The 22,970-nt window shown below is 37.5% G+C and overlaps 2 protein-coding genes and 1 long non-coding RNA gene across 16 annotated transcripts in view; 1 reads left to right on the top strand and 2 right to left on the bottom strand.

Annotated features, from left to right (window-relative positions):
- Positions 1-576: 576 nt before the first annotated feature.
- hmgcll1 (3-hydroxymethyl-3-methylglutaryl-CoA lyase like 1) lies at positions 577-17,715 on the bottom strand. Of its 12 annotated transcripts, XM_032541170.1 has the most exons (10): positions 17,552-17,653; positions 14,507-14,672; positions 12,182-12,259; positions 11,582-11,689; positions 11,076-11,171; positions 10,744-10,892; positions 9,672-9,735; positions 9,261-9,449; positions 2,389-2,514; positions 577-1,656 (listed from the first exon to the last, which is right to left on the bottom strand). In XM_032541170.1, the coding sequence occupies exons 2-10, from the start codon at positions 14,600-14,602 to the stop codon at positions 1,552-1,554; spliced, it is 1,011 nt and encodes a 336-aa protein (XP_032397061.1). In that variant the 5' UTR covers positions 14,603-14,672; positions 17,552-17,653; the 3' UTR covers positions 577-1,551. The 12 variants fall into 12 exon arrangements, with proteins under 12 accessions (XP_032397061.1, XP_032397063.1, XP_032397071.1 ...); XM_032541172.1 differs by lacking the exon at positions 14,507-14,672 and having other exon boundaries at positions 17,552-17,715; XM_032541180.1 differs by lacking the exon at positions 14,507-14,672 and having other exon boundaries at positions 11,582-11,673; positions 17,552-17,631.
- The window catches only part of LOC116705206 (uncharacterized), a 21,912-nt gene continuing 11,606 nt past the window's right edge, over positions 12,665-22,970 (top strand). Inside the window, exons 1-2 of one of the 3 annotated variants that reach the window (XR_004335879.1) lie at positions 12,749-12,902; positions 16,105-16,211. This is a non-coding gene — a long non-coding RNA (uncharacterized LOC116705206). Of the gene's footprint in view, positions 12,903-16,104; positions 16,212-22,970 lie in introns of all 3 variants that reach the window. The other 2 variants (XR_004335877.1, XR_004335878.1) reach the window with 2 other exon arrangements.
- The window catches only part of bmp5 (bone morphogenetic protein 5), a 9,725-nt gene continuing 9,670 nt past the window's right edge, over positions 22,916-22,970 (bottom strand). Inside the window, exon 7 of the mRNA XM_032541167.1 lies at positions 22,916-22,970. This exon is cut by the window's right edge and continues 995 nt beyond it. The gene's annotated coding sequence lies outside the window, so the exon portion shown is untranslated.

Consider the following 22,970-nt stretch of genomic DNA (forward strand, 5'->3'; position numbering starts at 1 on the left):
TACAAGAAGGGGCAAAACAGCCACTAAGAAAAAAAAAGGTCAATAAAAGACACAAAACTGGGGCATCCTGGACTGGTAACTTACCTGGTTGAGCATGCGTCCTACATACAGTACCAAGGCTCAGTCCTTACTGCAGTAGCCCAGGTTTGGGCCAGACTCTAGGCCCTTTGCTGCATGTCACCCCCCACCCCCTCCACCCCCTGTGATCATTTGAAAGACATTTTGTCTTTCAAATGATCCATCCTGTATGACCTGGAACTTTATTGTTCCCTGGTTTGACTCACAAGCTTGTTCATTATTGGATTGTTGCCACCTAATTTCCCAAAACTGAGCATGTGTGACTGCACTTGAATGCAGAATTCATAATTGTTTGCATTTAAATGATGAAGATGGACAATTTTGGCTAGGCAATTACCATATTTTAATACATTTATGCAAATGTGCCAGTTCTCTCACATCTATTCATTAGAGTCAAGTAGCGTTCCGGACAAAGGGCAATTACGGATAATGACATTTTTTTTCAAACACCATATCTACACCATTTATTCTTTGCCATAAATTTTATTCAAATTTGTGTCTCAATACATTTTTAATTTGATTATGTTTTACAGGTGAGCACAGTAAGATGTAAACAGGCAGGAGAAAACATTTGACACTCACACAGACACATAGCCTATGTCATGGTAAACGTTTTTTTTTTTTTTAAACGATCAAGGAGCACTTCTTAAATGATCTTTGGCAAACATGAGAGCAAAAATCCTTTGGAGGCAGCTTTTAAGTTGTTATTTTTGTGGTATTTTGAGAGGAGTTGTGTTTTCAGTTGCTAATCATTGTTGATCCAACTCAGGTAGGTAAAGGAGAAAGAGTAAGGGCATAAAGAGATCCATTTTTAAAAAGCAAGAAGGAGATTCTTCCTTTTGCTGTTTGACATCTCTGTTTATTAAAATGAAACATCTGTGGTGTTTTGAAGTTCAGCAAGTTGCCAAAACAGACTCAATTCGTATTCTGTTACTCTATTTTATAAGACCACTGAGCTACGAAGTCAAAGTGACTGACCTTTACTGGGTTTATTTGTCTGAGCCAAATAAATATTAGAAAGTTTTGAAACAGAGGTGAAAAATTCAGCTTTCAAAAAGTCCATTTTGTATTCATGACTTATCAATTCATCAATCTTGACATTTCTTACAAATGAATACTTTCATTTTGTAATGCCCCACTATACACAGCAAAAAAAAAAAAGCCAACCAAAAAAATAAGTTAAATTAAATAAGATCAAATTGATCATAATGACCCTTCTTTCTTCTAGTAATAGACTCTAAATTGTGTAAAATAATTAAAAGGTAGTGAACTTAACTCAAAACTGATTTTTGGAACACAAACACAATGTTGTTCTGATAATTATTTAGATTATTTGGATGAGACATCTCTGACAGGAGGACAAAAGCACAACTACAAAAGCATAGGCAACAAATCTGAAGGCAGCAACAAAAGGGGAAGTACTTTAAATTGAACAAAGTCAAATATTTAAATATTGTCCCTCATAGAAACACATCACAGTGTTCTGCCTCTTGCCTTGGCAACCTTGGAGTTTGTCTCGCGACGCAAAGCATTGCAGATGAAGTCCCCAGCCTCTATAACTTTGGCCAGGTTCACACCCTGCAAATAAAAATATTGTAGTATCAGGTAAAATGTAGTCTATATGGACATTGTTTAATTTCCGGGATTGTTCAAATGCTGCCGGAGATTCCGCCGGATGTCCCTCTTTTTAGGCCGGATGTCCGTTGACTTCTGCTTTCTTTGTGTTGGCATTCTAAACTCTGGTCGATTTATCAGGACTACAGTTAACTCCTCCTCAGATCTCTGCAGGGTAAATCAAGACAGCTAGACTATCTGTGTAATCGTAGTTTTCTGTTGCACGACTAAAACAACTTTGAACGTACACGTTCTACCAAAACAAGTCCCTTCCCGAGGCTCTTTTGCAGAGGCACCGTGGCTCCGTCTTAACACTTAGCACAATAAACCAGAGCACGTTTTTGTCTACAAATTTTTGAATATTTTTGTTTTAAGATTAACAAAAAGTGTCAGTTTAAGGGCAGACATGCATTTAATGGAAAGTGTGCAACAGGTAGAAAACTAAAGTGCAGTAAACATATCCCTCCAGCAGGGGTAGGGGTTGTTAAATAAATTGTTCCTGAGACCGGGCATGCAACACTGTGGGCTTGTGCAAATTGTGTAAAACCACTGATATTATAAATAAACATTTACAGAGTCGTATGTTTGCAGAGCAATCCGCTTAGGTAAATGAGTTCTGAAAGATTGTTGAGTTTGGTTGATCTGTTGGGATTATAGTCAGACAAAATACAAAGTGCACTGTGAAGACACACTTACAGTTTCAATGCCCATGCCATGGAGCATGTAGAGAACATCCTCTGTTGAAACATTGCCAGATGACCCCTGAGCGTATGGGCAACCTCCCAGGCCAGCTACTGCAGAATCCACCACACAGACCCCCATCTGCAAAGGACACACAAGAGAGACATTCAGCGCCTCCACACAAGCTTCACCTCAGGTTAAAATCCAGGAACAAAGATCCTTGTTCTGTTGGATTGTTCTGCCCACTGCAGCACACCTTGCCAGGGCTGCGGTTTTGTTTTACAGCTGTTTAGGAGAACTGTGGGCTAATGTCCTGAGGATGAGTGGGCACAGAATGTCCCACTGTATGGCTTAGTCATCCTCTTTGTCAGCTTAAACAACAAGTTCCACATAATTATGGCCCTGTTTGTATGAGAGGAATATTATTAACAGAATAATTCATATGTTTCTAATTCTTTGGGTTACTCATGTTTTTACAGCACTACTCTTTCCTTAACCATGGGGATTCACTTTCTTGCCACATTGAGAAGACATTTTTTTTCCTCAGCTGGACAGTGTCCTTTTACACAGTGCCAACAATACGGGAATTCATTACTAGACAAACGTGCAATTGCTACATATAATCATTCCTGTCATAAATTATTTTATTGATGGTGCCTGCAAGAGATTAATTTTAAGGCTGTTTACTGTATCTGTTTGGCTCATTGGCTGCTTACAATCAACTTAATTGTTATATTTTGTAGGAAATGTTTGTTCTTTCTTACTGCCAACCATTCCTACTGTCCACTATATGAAAAATAATGATGCGTTTTCAGTTGTTTCTGAATTCCAAATACTTTTTTATGTTAATGCCACAGGAGTTAATTCTTATAGACATCATTTATCTGAACGCACATATTACATAAAGAGACAAAACTGCAGTTCTTGCAATTTGAGTATATAACCTAACCACTAGTGTAACCTTTGTTTTCACACCAAAAAAATTACAAGGCCAGACCTTCAGTTTTTCAGTGATTATGGACTAAGGTCTCGGGATATTTTCCACATGTCCCTGAGATTGTCATGAGAATATGAAAGATGTTTTCCAGCTTCCGTGGCAGGGCCAGATGTCAGAGGAACCCACAGTGAGGCAAAATGAACATGCTGATCCTTTCAGTGGCATTGGGTCACAAAGTACTTTCACCCCATGGAGCCGAACCAAGCGAGCCAAATTAAAAGAATCTCTATTGGCTTTTTTTGAACAATGCTGCTAATTGGATGCCTTTTCTCCAGACAAGAACCTACTTCTTGCAGGGCCAGTCTGAGCCAGGCGTAATTGCTGTTTGTGTTGGCAAAGAAAGAGGAGGAGGTGGGGTAGAAGGAGGAGGAGACCTACTCCGGTGTGTGCAGTGCACAAGATTTCCAGACCTTGGATAAAGCCAGAGCAGGATATTGTACTAGGCAGACTTTTTTTGTAGTATAAACACAGAGTTGTAATCTAGCATGCCAATCCTCTCGCTTTCAGCCGCTAACCGTGTAAGGCCAGGGGTCCTTTGCATACTGTTTCGGAGAAGAACAAAACGGACCCTTCAGCAGCGTGCCCTGTTCCTCTGGACACTAATCGCGCAGGAATTGGTGGTCAGCAGCTCGAGCTTGCCAATGCTCAGTTAGGTTCACACTGCCCAGAAACCAGATGTGCAACCAGTGTTAAAAAGCCATATTCAGTGAGCTGTGGCCATATAAAAACAATGCATTCCTGGGTAAAGACACGCATTTCCAAACTCGCATGCTTTGGGACAAGCTTGTTGACATTCTATATACTATGAGCGGACGAGGCTGAAGATGGACATGCTCCCATTTTGGTTTTATAACTGCGTCAGAGAGAGAGAGAAAGAGAGAGCGTGCATTCACTGAAGGATATGAAGCAGTGATGCTTTACCCACTGCTACATAAACTGGGAAGCTGAGAGAAACCATCACAGATCCACTGTTGACACATATATCACCTCTTTCCAGGAACACATAAATAAGCTTGACACTGGATATTAAGGGGCAGCTAGGAGACAAAACAAACATAACAAGAATAAATAAATGACGTTTCCTTCATGATTTATTTGAGCATAAACTACACTAAACTCTATATCAACTTCTTCATGGATTACTGGGCTCCATTAATGACAATCAGTCTTAATAATATATAACTGATCCGAATCCTAAGATCCTGTTGTTTTAATATTATTTTATTTTATGTCCTTATGTTCAGGTGGAAACTATGTGGTCAGTAACAGGTAAAGAACACTATCAAATCAAACCATATTTAACTTTGTTACACCCAAAACAAGTAAATTAATTTGGTCGGAGCAGCCGCGAGGACTGAAAAATAAAATTGACAGAGGCAATCCATAAAACAAATAGTACAATGCTGAATGCACCTGTTGCACTTATTCTTATTGGCCAAGTTGTAGGCGTAGAAAAGATATCATTAGAAGATTATATATCATATTTAACAATAATATTACAACTGTGAACCTGCTTTATGCGTCCTTAGTGTTTTTTTCCCTGAACAATTATACTTTGGTTCTTCTTTGTGATGTTTGGTCTTGTCGGTTATTATAAGGTCCTGAATGTTGAATTAATCTTTTCCTTTAATATATTACATCAACCTACCCGGGAGCTGTAGATGAAAATTAGACTTAAGGTCAATTCTGACACACCTACATAATATTAATTCCTTTGTGTTGTCCCAGATATATGAATGAGTAAAATGGATAACGTCTGACAACGATACAGCAGAGAAATACAAAATAAAGTTATCAAAAACTTCCAGTACATCTTTGAGTGTTCCTAAAACAAAGTTATTGAACTCGCAGAGCCCGTAATGGTCCAACAGGGCCTCATGGCCAGAGACAAATGAAAATACTGAAGATGAATGTTATTGTTAGCAGAGAGCTCAAGTGTGACTGTGAGGACAAACAGGTTATACTGTACTCCCCAGCTGCAGCTGTACACAATACACCAAAATTGCGGGTAAGAATAAATAATTTTACTTGCCAAGCCTGTGAAATCTAAGTACATACATTGTCATTGTGTGACCTGCCAGGAGTAGGTTTCTAACAAAGCCCCCCCAGACCTCCTGAGAAAAAAAAAGGTACAAAGACTGAGGAATGTCTTTATCAAGAACAAAAGAGGTGACTCAGGGCTGACAGCGCTGGGGGAATTTGTTTCTTTCCCAGTTGGTGGTGTGGACTTCTGGCACACAGTAATGAAAAACTAAAATCAAATCTTTCATTTCCATCTTGTTTATGGGTAGGCAAAACATCCTCGGCTGCCATTATTTTCTGTGGCCACAGGGCAGCTGTGATGAATCATTCTAAATATTATCAACAGAGGAATTTAACCGTCCCTCTGCGCTTTCTCACTCTGACATTTAAAATCAAGGCTTACTTTAAAAATAGTTGCGACTTTACATACAGACATTGTTGAGCTTTTCCTCAGCACAATATTGCATGGTTACAGATAAGTAGCACTGTAAAGATAATGAAGAGAAAAGCATCAATATTATAGTTGGCCTTAATCACACCGTTATTTCTTCCATTCTTCCACTTCTTCCCAAATGCTCTACTGTGATGTGTGATTGTGTGTTGGCATTGTTGACTTTGAATAATGTTTTTAGGGTTATATTAGAAAATGTTATGGTGCAGTAAATATTTATTTAAGAGCTATAAACTCAGTTCATTTTCTTTTTTACACACCAGTTACAAGGCAAGTATCTGCTATCTCAAGTTATAATACTGTGAACTGCCATGTATTAATTCTTAATAATTCTCTAATAACAATGTTATTAAAGTAAATATTTATTTATTTATGATATGGTAGATACAGTAAGCACACAAACACATTTAGACCACTGTATACACGATTATATTTAGTACACAGTTATGCAGTAAGAAGTAATAACTGGCCTACTTTAAATATAATATCACGAAATGAATGTGTGTTACATGTGAAAAATACCAGCTACATATGTGGTAACAACTGTAACTATTGTATTTAAAAGTATTAATATTAAGTTGTTATGTCTTTGGTGGGAGATTAACTGTTGTTAATTAAAAGTTTCCAGGTCTCAAAACAAGGTATTTGTTATTCTTGGGCGACACTGTAAATTAATGGCATTACCACAGTAATTACAGTATGCAGTAATTTATGCAAACTAAATGTCACAAAGCATAATAAGACCAGATACTTACAAGTGCTATCAAAGTTTCTTGGGTTGAGTTGGGACTGCAGCTGCGGCGCTATTTATCACGTGCTCAGCAGCGAGCGAATGAAAGGATCATTTTCCACTGGCCTTTAATCACTGCATTGTCAGAGAGTTCAACAGCCAAGCGACAGATGAGTTAGGAGCCCCCCAGGGCCCTTCTATCCACCTAGCTCTCAGTTGCTTTGTCCAACAGACACTGAATAGGTGAGCCTTTGTGCTGACCCCCTCACATCTGTTGACCCACCCAGCCCCCACTGAGCTTCCTCTTCTGCAATGACAATGTGCTTCAGAGAACTGATACAGCCATTTCTGCGGGACTTTGTTTTATGTCTGGATTTATGTCAATTTTAAACTCGCTACGGGCAAAAGTGCTGGAAAAAAAACACACCGACGAGAGCTCTTCCACATGGATTTACGACCTAATTACATGTTTGTGACCTGTATGGAAACAGAGTACTGTATATTACAGTAATAGTCAATGACTTTTTTTTTCTCCTTCACTACAATATATGTGCACTGTGATGGAAGGGCCTGTTGGAAATATCTTCTGTTCATTAAGATTCTGGGATTTTTTCTTCAGTGGGCAGTGGGCAGTGAATCATCTTGCTTTGTGGGGAAGCTTAGATCATGTTTCTTAATGCCCCTCTTCCTTGTTGACTGATGGTTCCTGCTTTTCTGTGTGTCCCATTGTAACCTACACATTTGTTTTGTGCCGTCTCAATACTCCTAAAACAGAGGATACATTCATAATGTCGTAAACTGACACATTGTCATTAAAGCTCAGGGCAGATTCAAGTTTACAGTCAGTTTTAAAAACACTTGGACAGTGACACATTGTTTTATACTCAAAATTTCAACATTTGTTTAAGATGTAAGCTCTTAAATACTTGATTTTGATATGATTTCATACAACCTTAAAGGGACAGAATCCTAATTAAACATTTTGATGAAAATTTCACTTTCTTTTGCATGATTCTATCATTTACTCAATTGTGTAAAAATGAAGAAAAGATGCTGTCTTTGAATGTACTGTAACTCCTGCCCCAAAATTGTCAAAAGAGATGGATTGCGAGCCTCTTTACATAAGATTATCCCCAGCAGGAATAATGACTTAAGGCCTCGGAAAGGACTTGTGATCTCTACAATGTTGGCAGTTACTTAAGAAAGTTGAAAGATATCCTGGAACAAGAATCACCACCTTGACTTTCTTCCACATCTGGTTGCTCCTCTTCATGTCATCATGAGTAAGATCATTGATTTATGCAAAGGCTGGGCATTTATCCATAATCGTCCTGCGGTTCTCCACATGAGTGTTCATGTTCATCATGAAGAGAAAGATGTGCATGTGAACGAGAAGGTGCCCAGAGAATGCTTGCCAAGCCATTGCAGAAAGTAACAATTCAACATAAGAGGATGTGTGGATCATGAGGATGGATGCATTACTGTCTTGTGTTTGGGCAGTACAGTGGAGAACTCTGAGATATGGACCTCATCTTCTAACCTTGCCAGTTTTTGTAAGCCCTCTGCAGACTTCTGCAAGAGAAAGTACTGGCACTTTTCACATCCCTCACACAAAGATACAGATATTTTCAAACATTTCTTCGCATTAAAAAAGGCAGGACTCATGCTTGTCCTCCCAGAATTGTCAGAGCTCATGTCACCTGAGAATTTTTCTTCTTTTTCAGAGATCCCACAGTGACATTACTTCACTATATTTGCAGGTCACGCCTTTACTTTTATTTTCAAAGACGGCTGTTTGATGTCTGCCAAGTTTTGAGCTTTTCCAAGCTCCTTCCTCAGCATTTCCCAGAATTCACAGGTCCCTCCACCCAACTTTGGGAGCAGTCTTGTAGCTGTTACCCTTTTATTTTAAGAACTTCCAGAAATGCCAGGTGCCTTGAGCGATTCTTACTCAGAGTCAGGCAGGACAGTCTTGCCAGAGAGAGTAACACCTTGTAAACTTTTACCACAATTTATTTTCAGAAAGATGGATAGATTGTTATAAATCTGGGTTAGGAATTGAGCTGTGGGTTTTTGTAATTTATTTTTATTTTAAGACAAAAATGTATTGTATATAGATTGGCTAATATCTTATTTTTGTTGTCAAAACAATAAAGGTAAGTCCAGGCGCGTTTGTACCTTGGCCCATTACTATTATGATGGCGGATTTGCAACATAATATTTTTAATTGTAATTTTTTGCATGTTTGTATGCAGCTGCGCTTCCTTATGTGTGTGTAAAAGGCATAGTGTGTGCGCGCTGTGCATAAGCCATGGCACATTTTACTAATGCGCTGGTAAAATAACAATGAAATGAAAGAGCATTTTTATTTCTACTTTTATTGCTGCAATACTACCAAAATATACTACTTCTTCTATTATTGGTTATAATAATTATAGTAATAATAATGACCGTAACATAATAAAGCATCATTGCCAGTGGTAGTTGTTTTTACATATTTTGACAGGACAGTTAGGTGAGAAAGGGGGGACATGCAGGAAATCGTCACAGGTCAGATTTGAACCCTCAACCTAGACATCGAGGAATAAACTTCTCAGCATATGTGCGTATGCTCTACCCTTGAGCCAACCCGGCCACAGCCGTTCTAGGTTTGAGATGACTATTTCTCATTCTATACGAGTTATTACCTGAAGTGCAGTAAGGATGTTGGGCAGTGCTTGCCCATAAGTGTCATGGCAGTGAACTGCTAGAGCGTTGGTGGGCACCTCCTTCATCACACTCTGCAGCATCTTCAACATGGAACCTGGAGTACCAACACCGATAGTATCCCCCAAGGAAATCTCATAGCAGCCCAATTCGTATAAACGCTTTGCCACCTTAAGAATAGTGAAAACATTGCAAAATGCTCTCATTAACAGGAAATTAGTAAAGAGTTGACCTTAACAAATATATTCTTTTAGTATATATGTCTAGAAACTGTATTTTGTAAATGTTTGCCAATTTGCGATGTCAATGACGTGACACCATTTCAGTAATATTTTCTGAAGTGAGTGTTTCAGTAACGATAAAAGTATAAGAATGTAAAAGGTTTATCTCACCTCAGAGACTTTGGAAGGTTGAATGTATCCCTCGTGGGGGCATCCAAGGGCACAAGAAACATATCTGAAAGAGGACATTTGTAAAAATTTGATGCGTTTATGTAACATTTGATGAATGAACTATAAAAAACACTAACTGCTGTGGATGTAGCAGCAATTTACTGTGCCATGGAGAACTTCGACCGGCGGATTACTTTGATTATTTAATCATGAGACAAGTGAATGTTTTAAAGCAAATAATAAAACAGATGATATGTGATAATTATGTCATGACAGCAAAGAATAACGAATGAGAGGATTGAATGCAGATGCATAAGAATTTAAACTACAGGAGGTCTAAGGATGCAAAGGTATAGTCTTCCTGTCTGAATTTATGCTAAAGCTCCATTATGGTTTCTATATTCCTAAAAACAGGATTATATGTAGGTCCTATCACTGAAATTAAAAAAAAAAATGTAATCACTGTGTTATTGTTGCCTGCTCTTGTTAAAAGGAAGAGTTAATTTTAAGTGAGTATAGAAGATCACGGTTGATTCTGATGTTTTTTGTTATTTTGGCTGTTCATCTGTTAGTCCCTCAGATATTTTTAAAGAGCATACAGATGAGAGTTACATGACATGTGTTGGACAGATTGGTGAATAGATTTTAGTGGTAATCCAGATATTGATTTGATGCCATTTGGTAACTACTAAAGATTATTTGGCACTTGGAAAGTGGCAGTGTTTACACTAATCCATTGTTGTTTTGATGGGTTCATCTGGGGGAAAGACGCATATAATCTACGAAAACATGCATTTCAATTGGGACTATATTCAGTAACTTACCCTTTTTGGTTTACATTAATTTCCATCTGCATCTATGGTTCACTAATGCTTAGATATAACCTGGTGTACATCTGGATGTTTGCAATAAAGCTACTGTATTATTACAACATTTTTAGGTTTTCTTCTTCATATATAAACTGCAGTATTTTCAACTATGTTTTCAATTGGAGTAAAAAAACAATCAAATGGTTAGATACAGTATGTGTTTTTGCTCATTGTAAGGGACAATTATTATCCAGAATACTAACCCACGGACTGGGATCTGTTTCTCTTTGGCAGTGTTAATAACTTCCTCAAACCTCAGCATGCTTTCATCAATAGAGCAGTTAATATTTTTTTTACTGAAGGTTTCAGACGCTGACCCAAACACCGCCACTTCAGTAGCACCAGCTGCAACCTTAAAACAGGAGAGAAAAATTAACTTGTAAAAACGTTTTGAGCAGTTACACTTACGCAAGTGCAGGAATTATCTGGGGGAAAAAGAATGTAGTGCCAACAGTTAACTCAAATTGACAAGCATGGGTAAACAGCCATGGTTTGTACCATAGATCTTCATGCTGAGTGGAAAATTAATGCTTACAGCATCCTGGAAGCCTTGCATGTTAGGTGTCAAAACAGGGTACCGAACATGAGGTGCTCTCTGGATTCCTCTGAGTACATCAGTATGGTCGGCCATCTAAATGAAAAGGGGTGGAGGGGGGGAATAATGATGTAGAAAAATAAACCTTTAACATCATCTGCAAATACATCATCCTGCACAAATGTTTTCATATGCTTGTAGGCAGCAGACATCTCTTAAAGGACTCTCAGTAATTAAAATTGGACATGTTCATGTTTGCTCTTTTTCAGGAAGTAAATAGTGGTCCAATTTATGACAGGGAATGAGAGGGTGACTATATGAATGCGAACAAAAGAAGTGAGAGTGACTATATGAAGAATATCTTAAAATATTCTTCCCAAAAGCATCTGTGGGCCCAACAAGGATACTAGAGGAGCCTATTTTCTTCAGTAGTAGTATGCAGACAAGAAAGAGAGCATAATAAATCACTCAGCACTCTTTTGCTATGCACAAAGAAAAGTTATTACCTGCGGTACCCACTTTGAAGAGACAAAGCTGGTGGCCTCAATCACAGCCAAGCCTGTTCCCGAGAGCATGTCTATCAGCTGGATTTTCACCCCTGTCGGAACAATTTCCTGGGGAACAATGAAACTGAAACTGCTCTTTCTAGATATGATTCAATATGGGAGGTACAACAAGCAGATATCTGGCATTTGTTCTTTTGCTATGCTGCTTGTCAATCACATCTATATTCACATGCTGAATCTTGCACTTGCTGAATACTTTAAGATCTCTCATTATACACAAATATCTCATAATAACACATTGTGGTAAATAAAATTATCCCTGCATCCAGGGCAATCTGTAAGCCTACAGGCAAACAATAAGAAAATGATAAAGCAGTGACAGGCTAAGCACAGTGAACTAGGCCAGAAGCCGTGTCATCTTTCTTATTCAATTTCAAAGAAAATGTGAAACATATGCTCCTGGCAATTATGGCACACAGCCCATATGTTATAGATTGTTTTATGTATAAAAAAGGGGGTTTCCAGGGGTGATCATGTACAAAACAACGGTGCTTATTTATAAATATAAATTAGATTTGTGACTGAAATTACACTGAATACCTTTTCATTTTGAAGTCCATCTCTTGGCCCAACTTCAACTATTTTAACAAACTCTGGATACTCATGTCCTGTATTTGTCTAGAAAAATATCAAAGATAAACAGAGATCTGAATAAGAAGAAGTATACAACAGAGTACATTGAACACAAGCAGTCAGTCATCCTTTCGGCGTGGGATGCTCCAGGACATGTTGACAGTCTGAAACCTTAAGAACCAAAACAGAAGCCTGTCATGACATTAATATGCGAACCCAGGACATGTCTCATAGAGAAAAAGACTGGGAAAGAAGGTAAGGGTAACTCCACACAAACCACAAAAGATATCCTGAGGATCTAGGTATTTTTCTGGTCTGAACCATAGGTCTGAACCAGTGACTGTAAAAAAAGTCTGAATCTCATAATTCCCTAGTTGAGTTTAAATATTATATGTAGACCTACTCTTAACAGAGATTAAAGGTTATAGAATGTATAAAGCTTTAGCTATCTTCTTAAACTGAGTGACATTTACTGCTAACGCTAATCTAACGTTATCTAATCGATTTTTGTCATTGATTTTGTCCACTAGGGCGCAAACAAGCTAAGATATGGCCGTTAGTTAGCTCATTCAGGTGTTAACGCTAGGTTATGGCTAACGGCTAACGTGTTAGCAAACAGTTCATTCCAGCAGATATGGAGCATCATTAGCACTCATTCGGAGTCTCTTTTTCTGTCTACCTGACAAACGTAAGTCCAATATTCACGGTTCATGTGTCTCCGTTTTGATGTCGACACCTTCTGAGATAAATATCTGTTTCAAGCTAGACACTTAACTGTTTTCACTAACTAGCTAGCTAGCTAACATAAGACACTAACTTACTTACTGTGATGAGCCGTTAACTGAGCTAGCTAAACTGGCTAGTAGCGTAGTAATGTTACAGTTAGGTTAAGCCTACTCTGACGTTACTGTAACGTTACTTAACTAGCTACGCTGGCTATGTTGGGGTAACTTTAGGCTACTTGTATGTTGTTAATGTTACTTGAGTTGTTACAATGTGTGCTACTTAAACTTTTACTTAATTTCAAAGGGAAACTGTGTATTTTTTAATCCACAATATTTATTTATAAAATTTGATATACTTTGATATAGATTTAACTACCAAACAGTATACTGCAGTTTTGAATTAACTCCAATAAATATAAAGAAATATATGCTACTTACAGTAGCCTCATTAATACAGTACTTTTACTTATAGGCTGTGCTTTGGAGTACCATTTTAAACGCATGGCTTTTGCTTCTAATGCAGTATTTTTAAACTATGGTATTTTTAACTTACTCTTTAAAGGTAGCCTAACAATTAAAAATGAAGTCTACAGGGGTCATTCAATACATATACAGACCATAAGTTTTTCTCCCATCTACATCACACACTTTCTGTTTATCTTTAATATTGGTATTTATATTATTTTATTACAAGTACTTACTTTTCAATATTTATGGTCTCAGGTTAATATAATTTAAATTATGCTACCGACTCTTGCTTCTTTGCTCTAATTACACATTCAACTTAATTTTTAACGTCACTTACACCGCAATATTGTTTCTCTTATCATGGCAACCGCTCTTTAAAATTTCTTTTGTTTGACGGCATTTTACTTACTCAGTCTACCATATTTTCATTGTCTATTTTCTTGCCTGTATTTCTTGCCTTGTATTTCTTGCCTTGTATTTCTTTCGTGCTTACTTGTTTGTGTGTTATTGTTTTGTTTTTTGTTTCTTGTTTTTTGCTGTTGCTGCTATGCTGCTACTGTAACGACAGAATTTCCCCGTCGTGGGATAAATAAATAATAAAGTATAATCTAATCTAAAACCAAAGCAATGAGATAGAGGATGCTAAAAAAAACTACATACTGTATTACATGTTTCATGAGTGCTTTTCAATATGAAATCTATTAATTATTAAATAAAAGCTTAATATGTGATCAGTCAATAGTATTTGAATGTAAATAACCACTATGGGCAGCCATTTGTCTACTTCAAATAAATAAACATTATTCTTGTTATCAAATAATAAAGTTGAGGCACAAAACACATAAGAAACGGAAGCATAGCCTGCATCTTTTGTCACATAGGCTACAGTCAATTCAGAGAGATGAAGAAATGTCACCATTCTTAATTAGAAAGATGCATCCTTAAAATACAGTAATATGTAAAGAGTAGTAGAGCAGAATTTCCATTGAAGCAGCATGCTGCACGTCATCAGTGCTGCTGCTGTGCATCCCTTTGTCATGATAGAGTCATGTGGCAGAGCATGTGCAGCCGATTACAAACAAGAAAAAACAACGCCCACCTTCTCCTCCAGCAGCCAGCGTTTCAGCCGTGGATAGTCCTGGATAAGTTGCTCATAGCTCAAGCAGTGCTTTACTGTATGGGGTACGTTACCCATCCGAATGGCTGCTGTTCAGCCCTGCTGCACCTCCGTGTCTTCCGCGACTAACCTTCACAGACTGCTGCAACTAATATAGAAAATTGAAGCGTCAGATCAATATACTAATGCAGGCCTAGAAAACAGAGGGCCTAGCTGCATTAGGAGATGGAATTAGAGGATGGCTGCAGAGGGTGAAGGATGATTCAGCAGTTGCCATGGCAGCCACATCCCTACCAGGGAGGGAATCAAAACAGAGGGAGGTAGGGGGGATGGAGACCGAGAGAGAGGAAATGGTGTGAAGCAAATTGGCAAATGGAGCGATATGGGAGATTAGTGCTGCACTTTAAACTGGGAATTCTGGTGGAAGCATTTTGAGGAAGGATTTTGGAAGAAGAAATAATATGTGGGTCCAAAAAGGGGAAGGCAGGTGCATGGCAGAACAAAATATACAACAAGGAAAGAAGAGTTTGTACTACTGCAAAAGCGGCTCCAAATGATGTATAAATGGGCTAAGACCTGAGTGCTTTCTTAATAGTGAAAGCATTTTAATCAGTATTTGCTAAAACATCTTACAGTTTGTTTCATATCTTGAATAAACAGCATTAGATACACATTCAACTACCTGTTCTAGTGAGAACTGAAGGCTTCAGGGAAACAGGCTGCTTTGATTGATCTCCTGTGACCTGAAGAGTAGAAGGGTTTCCATTGCCAGACGTGCCACTGCTGCCAATGTCAACTCCATGGTGTAATAAAATCCCTTGTTAAGCCAGGGCAACATTTACCAGAGAAAGAGCCATTCTTCCGAACCCAGATGTTAACAATAGAGGGACTTAATGAAGTTCTAGCATTCAACCATCTCACCACGCTAAACTGCTCTGTGATGAGAGACCTCTACCTCTCTCTCTGGTAGAAAAAAAAGCCTTTTTGTAACAGACTTCAAGGTTGATGTCTATCAGTTGCCACCCCCTACATTTCTTTTGTAATGCCTCTGGTCACTTATTTGTGGTCCTTTTAGGCACAGAAAAACTGTACAGCAGACATTAATAGTAGAATTTTGCACAACACAAAAATTATTGTCACAACACATGACCCTTTAAATCTTTTACAACATTATTTATAACTTTTTACATTAGGTAAACCAAATCAATGCTGGTCATTATTTCTGCCAAAAGTGACTTGATCTTTTTTTTTTTCTTTTGTAGCTATATTTGCCTGAAAATAATTATTCATTTGTTTGAAATAATTCCATGGTTCCAGTGTTTTGTTGTCCTTTAACTAAGTAAAATACAAGTTATTTCTGTATTAAATCTGCTACCATAGTTCACAGTGTTCAGTATGTCTACTGTATGTGGGACAATTTAAACGAATATGTTGGAGACCTAGGCTAAATATAATGTAACAATTCAGAAACATTATGACTTTTCAGAGAAAAGTTGCTTTCTCAATGGCTCAATTTCAATTAGTGATAACTCCATCAACCAATTAACCCTAACTGGCCTTTAAACATTTCTACTTTCAAGGAAACTCGGCAGCTACGGTTTAGCTTGACAAATAACAGCTGCAGAGGGTCACTTTAAAGAACTAGCCTTCAGGGGCTTTCCTGCTTTTAGGAGTCAATGTAATGCAGGTGAGTGAAAGCTTGAAAGTCAAAGATGGTATGTAAGTGGAGGAAGATTTGACATTTTAAGAAAAATACTATATAACATATGACATCTGTGAACAAGAAAAATAACCCTTTTTACAAGAAATATTCATAAGTTAGGCATAGTTTCAACACTGATATGTTTGTGAAACACTGATTACAATTTTTTTTTGTAATACATACATTTATATGGTATAAGAGTAACTGCTTACAAAATCATCTGTGCGTTGCAGCACTAGATTTTTTTTTAGAGTGTACACAGGATGGAGGATTTGGGATTAGGCAATCAAATCTAATGAAGGGTTTTTGTATCACAACAGTATTAACACGTCTAGTTCCAGACCTCAGAAATCACTGCCCACAACTCGCTTTGTTCAGAGAAAATAGAGTAGAATAATAAAGTGAACTAAAATGGCAATTCAGTCTAATTATCAAGCTGTTAACAAAAAGAAACAACTGCACAAACTTAAGGCTAAACTTTGTAAAGGGACAATACGCTTACGTTTGTGTAGATTAGCCAAACAGATATCCCTTGACAGGGAAAAGGATGTCTCTGTGCTTGTTTGTAAACTGCCTCCTGAGAACAATGCATTTTACACATGAGGATTTTGTAGACCAAGCACATGATGAATGCCTCAAAATATTAAATAAAAATCAAACAGTGCAAATAACACAACGTGTTTCTGAACTGGAAAATGTTGCCTATAAAAGAAAGAGTCTATTCACTCTTTTGTACTTGGAAAGAAACAGATGTGAAAAACAGTTCTTTATGGAGTACAGGTTTCGGCAGGGCATGAAAGAGGTTTTAAGCTCTCAGATATATACTGAAAACAAAGTGGGAAAAGGAAAACAGGAACCAGATTAAATCAATTTTCATCCTCCATCCGTCTTCAATTTCTACATCATGGATTTAACTGAACTGTAACAACAAGAGAGTCGTGACGTCGAGTGAATAGCACATGAGGATCACCCTGAAAGCAATAGTCATGACATATAAATTATAGAAATTTCTTTCATACCCAGAGAAGATGGATAGGGTTTGTTGGATATATAGTTAGAATAATTACACCCAGTCCTACAGAAACAGACCACTTGATGGTTGTTATTAAACCTGAATCATGTATAAAACATGCTGTACAAAAAGAGCAAAGAATGAACATATATAGAAAATATCTTGCTCTTGTGGAAGGAAAGGCATCCCCACACCATCTCATTTCCATTATATTTGACTATGTACCAAGAGAAAAAAAGACCACAAACCTTTTTTTTTCTTCTTTTTTTTTTTTTAAATTAAATGTAAAGCCCTGATAAAAATAGCAGCCTACCTTACATTTTCTTCAGGAAGGCTGGCCACTCTGAGCCAACTTTCCACAGCTCCCCTTAGAGACAGCATGTGTGTTAAAGATTATCCTCACAGTAATCACACCACAGAGCGCCCTGTGGATTTCAGTCACAAAAGCCACTGACCTGTGTGTTGTGTCCACACATGATCATGACTTTCAAGCATTGACGTGTAAAATACAGCCAAAAGTAAGGCTGTGGGACCTGCCTGTTCAGAATGATAAATGTTAGTCCAGATTTAATAAGAAGTGTGAGCAAAACAACTTAAATCTCCACCAATCAATTGGCTGCAATATAACCATATCATTCATTCATTCGGACATGCTACAATCTTCACTTTTTTTGTCACAAAGAGCACTAGTTCACATCACTTTGTCAAAGATACGTTCAAGCGGATGTTTCTAAGCAGCCACATATTTACTGCGCAGATTTTTATATTGTACCACAGAGGACTTCATGGCTGGATTACTGCTCCGACTGGATCATAAAGTACAGAGATTTCCGTCAGTGTATCCATATCCTTGGTGGGAGAAATTGAATTTCACAGAAAAATTTACAACAGCCAGAATACACATGAACCAAGTTAAGTGGTGGCTGTTGACATCTCTATTTGCTTTCTAAATTGGCACAGTAGCATATTTTGTACATTATTTTTATCATTTTGCGAGACGATGACAGGACAGATAAATATCAACCTGGTAAAGTAACGAGCATCTTGGTGTAGGGCTGAGGATCGTTTGAATTGTTTTCTATACTAGTGTCAATACAATACCTATACTGTCGGTACAGATACCTACGTATTTTTTTAGATACTGTACCTTTCCTTTTTGAGGCATAACATATTTTCTACAAAACCTATTTTATTCAAGTTCTATCTTGCTCTCTTGTACACAAGCAGTAACACAATTTGTCTAGATAACATAGTGTCAGATTGGACAAATTGTGATTTACAGTATTGTACAATCAAAGAAGAAGTCAACAAGATTTTTAATCTGACCAGACATTTGATGCTCTCTTTCAATACTTGGTGCTAGGAATTTTTTTTAGTTGGTGCCAAAAAAATACTGAGGTTTGATATAGCCATATAAAGTACTAGACTGATGATAAGGACAGGTCATGACCCTGTACTGTAACAGGCTGTTGACTGTAAAAAGTCACCCAGACTGTAAAATGTTGAGTAAAAAACTGTATGGCTGACAACACCAACCACAGTGTGTGTCATCCTCTCTGTTCTTTCTCTGTCCTTCTCCTGCACTATGTAGTGTAATATGCAGTTAAGACAGAATATGGCTAAAAGAAATGACCATCTGTGCAAAATATTGGGTTAAATATTTTTATTTAATTTTATTCTGAACTCATGATCCATTTGTGTGTGACATCTACCCAATTAAAGTCCCTACAAAACCAAAGAATTGATGAATGTTAAGACATGCAGACCTTAAGAGGCTTTCAGGTACTGTCCAGGATCTATTGAATAAATAGGTTTGCTGATATAATAGTGGAAGATGTGCTATCGTCTTACTTTAATCATCTGCAGAGAGGTTACCAGGACAAAGTGACAGTGCAGTTCTGCTGAGCAAAGTACAACGATCTACAGTACAAAAACTAGATACCTTTAATTTGCTTAGCTACTACAAGGACACTGATTAACTCAGAATCAGTGCCTTTTTTTTGGATTGTTTTTACTGTTGAAAACCACAAAGCAGCAGGTTTTTATAGAAATAGTTTACATTTATAGATTATTTTTCTGTCTTTCTTTGGTTCTTTTTTTCTTTCCTTAGTTCATAATAGTGCCCAGATATGCCCAGGTTCTTCTAATGTACCCTGTTTTTGCAGCATTTTAAACAATAGTTTGAAAGCTCTGAGATACAGTAAATCAGCAAGATTAGTACAGGACAGACATCCTTGGCCTCAGAAACAGGTTAATATCCTGTGCATCTTCTTTGGTTTGTATTTCTCCTTTAAATCTCTTTATGTTATGTGTACTCTGCCATACATTTTACAATAGATGGGTGACAGGAGGACATAACTAACTTGCACATAAAAAAAGAAGGCAGACCTTGTTAGCATATCATGTCAGTAGCTTTTATTTCCACCGAGACAAACCCACAAAAGAATCTTAACAGACTCACATGTTTTTTTCTGGATTCTCAAGGAAAAAAGGTTTCATATAGTAAATTCAGCATGCAATAGAAAAAAAGAAAATTGAGATTTACTTTTAAAACTGGGTGTAAATACATTTTATAGAGTTACACAAAGTAGAAAGCAGGTTTTAATTCATGTTTGTAGTTTAGTTATGAAATCGTATCAGAAAAGCACTGGTAAACTATTAACATTTATATTTTAATGCACATGTTAAATCCAGACTAAAAATACAAGATTTCAAAATATAGAAACGGTTTAAATGCACAGGTGCCACCTCTAGTGATAATGGGAAGTGACAGTTGACTTCACAAACCGTCTGTTGTAACTCTGAGATTCCAAAACCCCTCTCTTCTCTGGTTGGGGAAGCTAATGTGCATATGTGAATAACAAGAAAACATAGCAGTGTTTCTGCGTTGCCCTCTGTCGGGACACATTCCTCGCTGGTCCTTCTGCAGCCTTGTCATACCAAACAACATGTAAAAATGCGACCCATATGGTCTCTCTTTTCAAGAGCGACTGATTGAGCTGTATGGAAGTCAGAGCCCACCCACAGAACACGAATAAGGAGAACCATATGTGGGGAGATGAATTAGGTAAACTGCACAACATTTTTATTAGATACAATTTCACTTGCCTTGTGGATGGACTGAAAAATGACACTTTCAAAATAAACTTTGAGCCTCGGGAAGAAAAAGACCTCTGGTTAACAGAGGGTAAATCGAAGAAACATGGATATACTAAACCAAATGAACAATAACTTATGTTTTGTAGTTGTATTAGATGGACCAAAATGTGATAAAAATAAGCACGATATCAATCACCTGGCTTGCCTGCATTATTGCCGACTATACCACTAATCCAGCACATTAATGATATATAACATTTAACTAGAAGTGCACCTTTACAGTAACTGGCATATTAACTCTATTAAGACTGTGAACAAATGTTTAGTTTATGAGTATGTTTGTGTAAAATCCAACTTTTCTTTCATGGACTACTGACCACATTTGATTTTCATTTTAAATACAAATGTTCTCATTCAAAACACTGGTTTACAAAATGAATAACTACTCAAAACACTTTAAATACACTATAAATAAATCATTATGGGAAGTGTTTTCCAAGATTGGAAAGCCTTAAAGAGGTTTAGGAGCCATTGGCATAGAAACATGCACTATGTTCAAAATAAGAAGTTTTCCCATACATAATGAGGAAAAGATAGTTTTGCTTTTCAATATTTCTCAACCATTTTTGTTGCATGTTTCCACATACTCAGAAACTGTTGCTAATTATCTTGAGTTACTTTGAATCTTAGAATGACGACTTCACAAAAAGTGGGCTCTAACCGTTATTGGAAAAAGAAAACAGACTACAAAATATCACAGCCTCTATGATTTAATCTGCGAGGACATTTCTGAAACGCCTCTAGCACGAACTCCTCTGTCGGTGGTCTAAGATCAGCGGCTTATTAACATCAGCTTTTTGTTCTGCAGTATTTGTCAACATATTTTCTCCTTTTGATGGTTTGGATTAGATAAAAAAAGAAATTACCTTAATTATTAAGCATTTTTGACAGACATCCAGCTCCGACCTTTCTTACAGCTTCAAGATGATCTTACCTCAATAAATATTTCACATTTGCTCTATGAAAAAACATGTTCCTAATAGCCGCTCACGTAGACACGTTTTATCAATCTGGTTAAGAGAATAAACATGTTTGTGGTAGAAAAACATCTTAATATCAGCACCTGGAAACACAACTTGACATGATGTAAATGTGTTCATGTCAAGACGACGACGTTTGTTGTGACAAATACTATAAACTGGATAGCATGATTTATGAAAAATTCACAAAAAAACCTTCATGAAATGTAAATTGTGATGGGTTGTGACCTTTTACCAGCATGTTTCAGAAGTGGAAGTGCTGATCTGATGAATGTCAAGTCATCTCTGACTCATTACAGCATGTTTCGGACCACAGGGGTCTCAGAGGAGAAAGGGCCACTGTATTAATCTGCACTGAGTATGGCAATTGTTACCCTTTCCTTTTATGTGGTCAGAAGGTTTGCTGTTGAGAGGGCTGTGTAGTTTTGGAGACCTTAAATAGGAGCTCATTCATAGACGCTCCCGCATTACAGAAAAGGAAGAAATGTAGCTCAATTGGAAAGAATCCATGATATTAAACAGTCGATGGGATTGTGAAGTGCTAGGAGTAATCATGCCAGGCAACAGGCCGCAGGAATGCAAATCACCCCTCAAGCCAAGAGTTAGGTTAGCAGGTGGCCTCCTCTATTCACTGAATGTCAACACTCCTTTTAGATGGAGCCCACATAACATCTGGGCAGGCCAGCCACTGCTTTTAATTAAGTGAAATACAGTCACTCAATGTTCTGCCATGTCAGAGAAATTTTTTTTGTAGAAGAGGGAGGGTAAGGGGAGAAAAGTGCAACAGTACATATCCTGTGTTCAGTGAAGGTCAACACAGTTGTGTAAACAAGTATTAATCCATAACCTAATCCCTAGATTTCCAAGACCATTGAAAATCCCTGCCTAACCAGAGTACTTCTCAGGAAATAGCACGTTTGCTTGAATTTTTCTGGAAATTATGCTCATCCTGAATGAGGAGGTGAATGCCACAACACTTGCTAAGTTAAGTTATGGTCTTTGTTTTTTTCTGGGGTGAATCTTAGCTCTGAGCAGATGGCAACATTCAAAACATGAGTGTAGGAAGTGCAAGTAAGCAGAGGTGTGCCATACAGATCACATAAGTCATGTGATGGATGGTATCTTTCCCCATAATCAGGAAGGGATTGCTTACAGAATGATATACCTTTCTCTGCTTTTAGCCTCATAATAATCACCCTTTTGGACTGTCTTTGGCGGTCACAGCACTGTTTTACCACTAGCACTGTACCTCTAGCATTACCACTCCCCAAGAGCATGTCAACAGGCTCTGTGGGTGGACCCCTAGTTTATATCATACTTGTCAAACATTTATAAATCCAAGATGGTAGTCTGGCAAACAGTGTGTAAAACATCCGGTGAACTCCAAACAGAAATACAAAAGGACAACTTGAATTTGTAAAGGCTGGAAGACTTGCAGCTGGAGAAAGGGGGGGTGGATGCATTTGTGCATATAGTTTAGGGTGATAAATCAAGCAAGAAACGCTGCAAGGTCAAGTAAAGGGCCAGCAAAAAAATAAGAGTTCTCAAGTGTTACATTTATTAAAATACACAACACTCTACAATAAGATATAC

The sequence above is a fragment of the Etheostoma spectabile genome, chromosome 17, assembly GCF_008692095.1.
Source record: "Etheostoma spectabile isolate EspeVRDwgs_2016 chromosome 17, UIUC_Espe_1.0, whole genome shotgun sequence".
Lineage (NCBI taxonomy): Eukaryota > Metazoa > Chordata > Actinopteri > Perciformes > Percidae > Etheostoma > Etheostoma spectabile.